This window comes from Rhinopithecus bieti, unplaced genomic scaffold (genome assembly GCF_001698545.2).
Source record: "Rhinopithecus bieti isolate Rb0 unplaced genomic scaffold, ASM169854v2 scaffold_14936, whole genome shotgun sequence".
NCBI lineage: Eukaryota > Metazoa > Chordata > Mammalia > Primates > Cercopithecidae > Rhinopithecus > Rhinopithecus bieti.
The window spans coordinates 288,473-298,620 of NW_016808811.1; the positions used below are offsets into that span (position 1 = coordinate 288,473).

General features: G+C 40.5%; 1 protein-coding gene across 2 annotated transcripts in view; it reads left to right on the plus strand.

The window, feature by feature from the left end:
* The window catches only part of LOC108538898 (E3 ubiquitin-protein ligase MARCH3-like), a 127,071-nt gene extending 120,963 nt beyond the window's left edge, over positions 1–6,108 (plus strand). For both annotated transcript variants that reach the window (XM_017887228.1, XM_017887229.1), the window contains exon 4: positions 5,708–6,108. In XM_017887228.1, the coding sequence (XP_017742717.1) occupies positions 5,708–5,842 (135 nt within the window). In that variant the 3' untranslated portion in view covers positions 5,843–6,108. The remainder of the gene's footprint in view (positions 1–5,707) is intronic.
* Positions 6,109–10,148: the final 4,040 nt, after the last annotated feature.

The window sequence follows — 10,148 nt, forward strand, 5'->3', positions numbered from 1 at the left end:
GTGAGCAAAGAGCTCTCCATGACATCTTTTGGTCTCTATTTAAGACTAAAAGTTATTGTTCAAAAAATGTGTATTCTACACTTGAACTGGATATATTGTATGACGTATAATTAGACCTCAGTGAGTTGACTGTGTGTGTCTACTTACCTCTCTACCTACTTTACCTACCTTACCTACCTACCTACATGGCCAGTCTAAATCTTTTAGTCTCTTTTACCCTAAATATTGGTGAATCCTTTTATGGTTAGTAGATATCTATTTACTACATTCTACTGGATCATTATTCATATTTTCTTGGTGCAAGGTAAGCCAGTATAACAAGACCTAGTTTCAACCCAAGAGCACTACATTGCAATCATCTATATTAGTCAGATGTGGATGAATTTCTGATAAAGTCCAGCTAATGCAAATCTCATAAGGTCTGAGTCCAATCACACAAAGCTTGAAAGAAAAGCATTCAAAATGTAGATAGCAAAAAGGAAGAGCAAATGTAACATACATAAAAATACCATGACTTGTTCCCCTGAAATACGTGCTTTGACTACAGCCTTTTGCCATTAATGCATTTCTGATTGACCAGTTTGCCAAGGAAGCCCATCTTAGGATGAGCAAATGGCATGCTTATAACGTCAGTTTCTAGTGATGGAATATTTGCCACTAGGCTTTCCTAAGACATGTATTCATAACATCCACCCTTGCCCGGAAAACTCATGAAGTTATAGATCAGCTCAACAATGTTGTGATTTAAATGAAACAGCCAGGAAATAGTGGGAATCTGGAGGAAAGGCCTTCTAGGATCTGATTTTCCTCTGATCAGGGAGACACAGTGATTTTTCACAGTGGAAGTGATTAAGTTTCCGTATTCCTATTTCCTTTACACACAACCAGTTGATTGTTAAGAATTGTATGAACAATTTAAAAGCTGTTCCCTGTGAGTCAGAGGTTTAGGTAAATTGAAACTGAGCATGTTTTCACACATAGCAGTTACCCAGAATAATGGGATATAAAGCTAGGGAGATGAGGATTAAGGATTTTTTTTCAAACTTGTTGATTTATTAATCTTTTTTATGAAGTCACTGGAGGACAATGGTTTTAAAGTGTGCCCAGGATTCAGCGTAATCTGCAGGTATACCATGGGGAGCAGAGTTGAACAGATACGAAGAAACTACTTTGTACCTTGGCACTTGCTATTTAATAGATTCAAGAATTCACTTAGCTCCTAATATATACAGATAGATTATGTAGAGATTATATATATATACACATGCACATATATGTACACACATGAGACTTAGGTGGGGACATTGCTGGTCTCTTATTATAGTTGGTTTGTTTTGGTTTTGATTTTTAATATTCATTGAAGTAAAAATACGAGTTTTGGTTTCAGAGTATTCACTTTCATCAGCAAACACTTGTGGCATTGGGGTAATTAAGCAATTATGTCATAAGGGATATAAAGTGCTTCAAGAAGATTTATAGGCATGAGGACCCCACTCCATTCTTTATATGAAGGCAGACAAGCCCCTTTGTTTATTCTAACCCATTAACGCAGCCTCGTGAGTAAGTTAGTTGGACCAGTATCATAGCATGTCATAAGTGCATTGTATTGGATCAGTACTTTTATTGAGGAATTTGAATGCCTTTGGGTGGGACATGCTGTCTTCAGTTCCCCAGGCCTTGCCTTTTGCTTGCACACACCCAGCCCTCCGCCATCTTGCATTCCTTCCTGCATTTACAGTTGAGGTTCCAGGACTGGGTGACTTCTCTCACCTTTAAAAGAGTTCTCTAATACCCTGTGCATTTCTTTCTACCAACACCTCATCTTCCTTTCAGGGTATTATAGACCGAACCTAATGATCTCTTTCCCATTGTGCCCACATTATAAGTGAGCTGAAATGATTGATTCAAAACCACAAGGGAAATGAACCTCTAAGAGACAGTGCACCAGCATGTATGGTGGTGAGAGTACAGTTATAACATCTTGCACCTGAGTGTGCTTTAGTGTCAGCTGAGCACTTTCTTGACCTCTGACAAGGTCGCGGAGCAGGCCATCCCTCGGGCCACCTGCCTCCACGTGTACACGTGGAACCCTACGTTGTGCCAGCAGTGGAGATGACATGTCTGATGACCACACCCCAGCAATCCTTGATCCTGCAGTCGTCCAGTCTTGAATTTGTTTCTTGTTTTGGTGGCTAATTTGGCAGTTGCTTTGTTACTTAAAGCTTAGATACAAAGAAGCTGTTTGAAGGTATCCATTAAATTCACAGCTTGCTTCATTAAAAATCACTTCATTAAAAAAACAAGCCAACCAAAGTGTTCACATGACCATGCCAGATGGAAGTGAGCTAACTGTTCAGTGTCTGTGTTTTCAGCCCATCCACTGCTGGTAAAGGATTAATTTGGAGGGAAAATCCAGTTCTGTGTATAAAAAGAATTACATGACCAGATTCTATTATTTTCAATGATTCTGATCCTTGCCATGAACTTGGGTTGGATACAAATGAGAACCCACATTCTCAAGAGGACCTCTGTCCACCTTGATAGCAGCCCTCTTCGTCTTTGTGAGGACTTCTACGAGCAGAGACACAAAGATGGAAAACACCAAGAATTGCTTCATATAACATGTTCATTTTAATCTATGTTTTAAAAAATACAGAAGAGGACAAAGAATAATATAACAAACAGGTGTGTATTCACTACGCAGAATTAACAAACATTAGCATTTTGTGAATGACATACCCTTCAAAGGAATAGCCTGCTGGGCCCAGGGAGAAAACTGTGGTCTTCACTGATTCATCCCTAGGTGTTCTCAAATAGGAGAGGAAATTCAGCCAGGTTTTCCTTAAGCACATCTGGGCCAAGAATAAGAGGAAGTTAACAAAAGAGACAGATCATCTTGAAAGATTCCGGACCCTTTCAGCTAACTCCAAATGTACAAACAATTAGTACAGCAAACGTTGACAGCTATGGAGTTCACTTCTTTGAAAGGCAGACAATTAGAAGTTATTCCACGGGTGTTGGGGTGGTGGAGGTGAAGGTGTCATGGGCTGCTGGCAGAAAGCTTTGTAAAGGAGAGTCTGAGAGAGGAGAAATGAAATGTCGCTGAATAACTACAGCTGGTAATCACCTTTATCCTAAGTCCTGCTGAATAACAAGGCACAATTTACTCTCAGGAATTGCCCTTTGTTGGATACAAGGCACCTGGTTGAGCTGAAGGGAAACATAAATTGCAGAAGCCCTGGTGCAGATTTCAGAAGCAGAGTTATAGAATATGCATAATGCTCCCTGCTGGGGGCTCCTGCCAGCCCTCCACAAGTATCTTCAGTTTTAAGTGTCGACAACTGACTTTTAACTCCAAAGAAAGAATACATAGTTTTAAATGAATAATGTGTGAAATATTGTGAACAATACATGATTATAGCTAATCCCTCACACCGCCTAATGATCAGTTGTAAACGAGTGAGCAGAGAGAAGTACGTTCAGTTAGGCACAGGGAGATCAGTGGCTGTTTATTCACTGAATGAGACCTGCTATGCCTGTTTGTGCAAATAATTTTACTTTCCAGAATAGGCACAGATTTTGATTCCAGTCCAGTGGCATTAATTAATGTGAGTCCATCTATGTTTATCAAGATGTTCACACCCTGGAGTTTTCTTCTTCTTAAATTTTGTTTACCCATTTCTGAGGCAAAGGAAAAATATTACATGCAATATTCTTTGCAATCTAGTTTTATAGAGTTAGGGGGATAGATTTACACTGTGATGGATATGTGAGAAGGAAGTTATGTTGTGCTTGTATACACTTTATATAATCATCTTATTTCAATGTCTCAGGTATCCTTCTCATAGCAGATATTATCCTATTCTATAGATAAGGAAGCTGCAACTCAGACCTAAGTCACTCTTCATTGATCTTAAATACTTTCAGCCTCAGGGCTAGTAAGCGGAGAAGGCAAAAGAATAATCCAGGTGGTCCAGGCACGGTGGCTCACCCTTGTTATCCCAGCACTTTGGAAGTCTGAGGCGGGTGGATCACCTGAGGTCAGAAGTTTGAGACCAGTCTGACCAACATGGTGAAACCCCGTCTCTACTGAAAACACAAAAGTTAGCTGGACGTGGTCGTGCGTGCCTGTTATCCCCGCTATTTGAGACGCTAAGGCAGAAGAATCACTTGAAAACAGGAGGCTGAGGTTGCAGTGAGCCAAGATCATGCCATTGCACTCCAGCCTGGGCAACAGAGTGAGACTCCATCTCAAAAAAAAAAAAAAATTAAGAATCCAGGTCTGTCTCTCAAGCCCACATTCTTTCCACCACACCTGGTGTCCTAGTCCATTCTGGCTACTATAACGAAATACCATAAACTGAGTGGCATAGAAACAACAGAAATGTATTTCTCACAGTCCTGGAGGCTGGAAGTCCGAGGTCGGGGTGCCGACATAGTTGGGTTCTAGTGAGGGTCCTCTTCCTTGGTTGCAGACTGCCAACTTCTGACTATGTCCTCATGTGGTAGACGGGAAGAGCTAGTTCTCTGGAGTCTCTTTTGTAAGGGCACAACTGTCAGTCATGGGTGCTCCATCCTCCTGACCTGATCACCTCCCAAAGGCCCCACTTCCTAATACCATCACCTTGAGGGTTAGGATTTCAATGTATGAATTTTGGGAGACACAAACATTCAGACCATTGCACCTGGCTTCCTTCCTGGCTCTAAAGTACTTTCTTTCATTTGCTCATTGGTATGAACCTGTGCACACACAGAGCTGAGGGTTTCTTTGCCAATACCCAGCCTTTCCAAGAAACTAGATGTGCTTCAGAAGGGGGAAGATGGAGAAAAAATTATGAGTAAAGCCCTTGTTTCCTCTTGACACCAGATTTGTCTATTAAGTCAGAGTTAGCAGGGAGGGAAGGATGGAAAGGTGGAGCACAGAGGATTTTTAGGGCAGTGAAACCAGTCTGCACTATAATGGTGGATTCATGTCATTATACGTTTATCAAAACCCATAGAATGTTCAACACAAGAGTTAGCTCTAATGTAAGCTGTGAACTTTGGTGACGATGTGTCAAGGTAGATTCATCACTAGTGACACATGTACCACTCTGGTGTGGGCTGCTGACAGTAGAGGGGACTGTAGGGGGCAGGGGGAGACAGGGATATATGAAAACCCTCTGTACTTTCCATTCAATTTCTCTGTGAACCAAAAACTGCTCTGAAAAATAAAGTCTGTTTCAAAAAACACCCTGAGCTGTGCCAGATCAAGTGCTGGAAGAGTAGAGTGGCAATTCTTTCCTGTGCCTCTTTGTACTCTAGTTGGAAAGCAAAGCTTTTGGCTACAGCACCCTATCAGAAGCCAGAAAAATCATTCTTCATTTCCAAGTGACTTTACATAGCCTTTCTTTTTTTCTTCTCACTTAGTTACTCTTCCTCTGCATTTGAGTCTTCATTTTACTGAGTCATTATGTCACCAATTACTTAGGAGGAATCTTTTAACCCAAAATTGTCAGAAACCTTTCCCTCTTTTCACGAATGGTTGTGAAGGTTAATCAGTCCTCATGTGGCTGTACACACCTGTGAGACAAATTTCTTTAAAAACTACCATCAAGATAATTCAGATTGGTAAACCTTATTTTGCAACCCATAAAGGAAAACACTGATTTTTCTCTTCAATTATTTGTGGCTTTCCCTCAATTCTTTGCTTCATTTTTTTTGACAGGTGCAGCAGATTTGGGGGAAGATAAGAAAAGACCCCTGTCAGGTCTTCAGGTTTTGCCTTCCTCCTCATTCTTCACGGAATGTGTGTTTCTGTGGCGTGCCTCATCACTGCCCGCCTCCTTTCTTGAAGAGATAGGAACCCTGTGAGATTGTTTGTGATAAAACGGTTTCTTTGCAACCCATTATTACAGAGTTAGAGGGATACATTTACACTGTGATGGATATGTGAGAAGAAAGTTATGTTGAGATTGTATAACACGAAAGAGAAAAAATATGCTTTTGAAGGTTTTAGTTTGGAATACTAAAAAAAAATAAAAGTTTAATTCTTAGATGTGCCACTTATGAAAATGTATAAAGATCTGTTTGTGAAGATTGAGGTCAGATTACAAGAAAAAAATGAAATGTTTTCTACTCATTATTTCATCCTTGCTTCACTTCTAGCGATGCTATTATAAATAGAAAGTTGGAATAAGTAGTGAGGTTCAAAGTCTTTTAGGGCTCTGAGGGAAAATGGCTAATATAGCTTATATGAAATGCTGGCACGTAGGAGCAGCAGGAAAGTTGTAAAATAGAATTTATAGGCATTTAAGGACTTATATCTGGGAAGAGTCAGTAAAGCAGAAATTGGGAGATGAAGGGAAAATATGCACCATCCTAGAAAATAAAGTGGCCCTTCCTCACAATTCACCACTTCCAAAGGCGTGCTCTTTGCATTATGTAGCTGGTAGGTGATGGGAGAATAGGCATGAGAGATGGAGGTAATAAATGGCTCCAATATTTTCTAAACACTGATTTATCTGCTAAAATCTATGAGTTTAATGTTGAATTCATTTATCAAAATATACCTACTTCAGCTGTTTCTAAGATATACCTAACATGTATCTGAAAAATCACTCTATTAGATGAAGATGTGGCAAGATAAAGGAAATACCTACATAAGGGAATGTATGCAAGATGGAGGGTTTCTTTAGAGAAATCTGTAGGATACTTCAGATTTTCCTTAACTAAAGGGTCTTCCAGTCTCAGATTTTCTGAACAGCTTTATCGAGATATAAAAATTCACATACCATACAATTCACCATTTAAAGTGTACAATTTCATGGTATTTTGTATTTTCACAGTTGTATAGTCATCGCCACAGTTGATTTCAGAACATTTTCATCACCCAAAAAGAAACCTCATACACTGCAGCCTTCACTCTCCAGCCGTCCCTTCTATGCCCCCCACCCCCAGCCTAGGCAGCCACTAATCTGTCTTCAGTCTCTATGGATTTGCCTGTTCTGGACATTTCCTATGAATGTAATCCTACAGTATGTGGACCTTTGTGATTGAATTCCTTCACTTAGCATAATGTTTACAAGGTCCAGTCTCAGATTTTATAGAAAATGTATACTTTCCTTGCTATATTTTTTATTTCTGATTTTATTTTCCTCAACATCCTGGTTACCTTAATATACTCCTCCTACTACTATTACTAGTAATTATTTCCTGAGGCCTTACCCTGTGCACTGTTCTGGGCGCTCTAATGGTCTCCTATTTGTGAATATAAATGAGGAAGCTCGCCCAGAGGTGTCAATGGTTCCTTCCCCTCTTAAACTTTGGCTTTCTCCCTATCACTGTTCATCTTTTACTTTCTTCTTTTATGGATATCATTTGCACATTGAACTTTTTATATTATCTGAATTTTTGCCATTCTTGCTCAGTAAGAGCCCTCTCCTTCCTTTAAGCCCATTAATTTAATTTGGATGCTTTCTTGATTCTGCTGTCCTGTGTTATATAAAACTATACAGTTAATTTTTTAATCTCACATTTTGCACCCAAGGTTGATTTTTTTATTTTTATTTGAGGAATAAGGAGAAGGTCAGGGTCTAAGGATAAATGATGATTCTCAGAAGGCAACCACATCTGCATTCTTGAATTTCTTGGCCAGGTGCAGTGGCTCACGCCTGTAATCCCAGCACTTTGGGATGCTGAGGCGGGCGGATCACCTGAGGTTGGGAGTTCGATACCAACCTGACCAACCTCGAGAAACCCTGTCTTTACTAAAAATACAAAATTAGCCGGGCATGGTGGTACATTCCTGTAATCCCAGCTACTCGGGAGGCTGAGGCAGGAGAATCGCTTGAACCCGGGAGGCAGAGGTTGCATTGAGCCGAGATTGCACCATTGCACTCCAGTCCAGGCAACAAAAGCGAAACTAAAAAAACAAAAAAAAAAAAAAAAAAAAAAAAAAAAAAATTCTCAAACTTCAGAAATTCGATTGAACCAAGGATTGTCTCAAGGCAGTTTAGGGAAATGCTCCAGAACAGTGCCTCTTACCCTTTCCTGTATCTCTGATATGTGTGAGAATCTGATAAAAGCTTGAACCATCTCCCCCAAAATATACACACATCCATTGTCCAAATACGGGTTCGAAGGGATTTTGATTCACAGATTTTCTGAAGGCCTATACCCTAAGTCGAGTACCCCTAACCTAGAAAGGTAATTATGTAAACTATAAAACAGAGATTTTTCTAAAAGTGTCTCTTGCACTCTTAAAATGCCTTAAGTATGAAAAGTGAGAGAAGGTCTCAACACTTCACTGCATTTTCCCTCTTCCATGAGAAGGCCATAGTGTACTTCTGTGGGTACCATGACAGTGGATATGATTTGTTAGTCTTAAAGGGAGAGCTGGTGATTCAGTTATACACATATACAGAGACTGGGCTAGTTATTAACTTGGGCTCCTTAATGGTTGGCTTGGTGCTGCCATAGGGACACCTAGGGGTTGCGTGTCTCAGGATCACTCAAGCTAAAAATGTATATGTGTTTCCCAGTTGGAGTAGAGCTTTCCCACAGACCGCAACTCTATTCATCCAGCTGGTTTCCTGCCTGCCCTTCTATAAATGCCAGTCCCTGATGTCATGAATCATGTCATTTGAGCTGTTGCCCCTTACCTCTTAAGAATGTCTTTTCTGAAGACAAGACTGTTTTATAGCAAAGCGATCTACAAACATTAAACATAATCAAAGGAAGTAAGGCCAGCAAAATAAAGAATATTGCCCTCTGCTCAGATAACACAGCGAGGTGTCTTCATCTGGTAATCTGATATTCTGGGCCCCATACCCAATGAAAGATATCCAAAATGTCCAGGGGAGTGGTAAACACAGATGACTGGACAGAAAGTGAGAGATATGAGGATGCTACTAATCTAGATGTGAGGATGCTACTGAGGGGCATGTCTGAAATCTTGAAAATCATGAACAACTTAGACAATGTGAACAGGGAGTGCCTCACACATTCCAAATTACTTAAATGGTGGTGGGCTCCCTTTGAAATTCAAAGAGTTTAGAACAAAAATGAGGAGATTTTTCTTCTAATCTCCTCCATCGTGGTGCATGAACTTAAGCCACTGCCTCAAGTGGAGCCTTGAGTAATTCCTATTCCATTTGTTGCTAGGATGTATCTAATGTCAGCCAAATCAGCCAGGCCCTCCTAAATATGTGGGGCCCTTTTAGGCAGCAAGACATTGGACTATAGGGACTGCACATCCAAGAGTTCCTCTGTTTTCATGGTCCTTCTATTTAGAAGAAATTTCCCCTTTTTCAAAGTGTTCCCATTCTTGCTTACTTTGGGAGCATGTGGTGACATTGTCTGCTCTGTCGTCTGTTTTACATGTGCATTGTATTTCCTTGAAATCCCTCCACCATACTCTGCTTGGATAGTTTTCTTACTCACATTCTCACTACACCTGAGGGACACAGATATGTAAGTGTAATACCATTTTGAAAACCTGGTTTTGAATGTTATTTCTTCCTCTCTATTCCTTCAAACATCCATATTATCAAAATAGAAATTTATTGTTCATATTCCTGTTATTTATCATATTCTCGTCTTTTGTCTAGTGCTGCAGCAGGGTCTCTTATTTGGTACACTGTCCTGGTACAGTGTATCCCATGATCATGTACTTCTGCTGGAAGTAATTATTCAAATGTTCAGAAACCCAGACTCCAACAGCAGTCTGACAGAGTGGTCATTAGACAACAGTAACCTTCCAGTCTGGAGGCCGGTGAGAATTAAAATGAAGCAAGATCAGGGGAATGAGAGCTGCTATTTGTGTTTATAAAAGACCATACAGGGCCAGCCACAGTGGCTGACACCTGTAATCCCAGCACTTTGGGAGGCCAAGGCGGGTGAATCACTTGAAGTCAGGAATTCAAGAACAGCCTGGCCAACATGGCAAAACCCCATCTCTACTAAAAGTACAAAAATTACCCGGGCGTGGTGGTGCATGTGTGTAATCTCAGATACTCAGGAGGCTGAGGCACGAGAATAGCTTGAACCTGGGAGGTGGAGGTTGCAGTGAGCCAAGATTGTGCCACTGCACTCCAGCCTGGGTGACAGAGTGAGACTCCATCTCAAAAAAAGAAAAACCACACAGTATGAATTTATTGTTCCCAAAA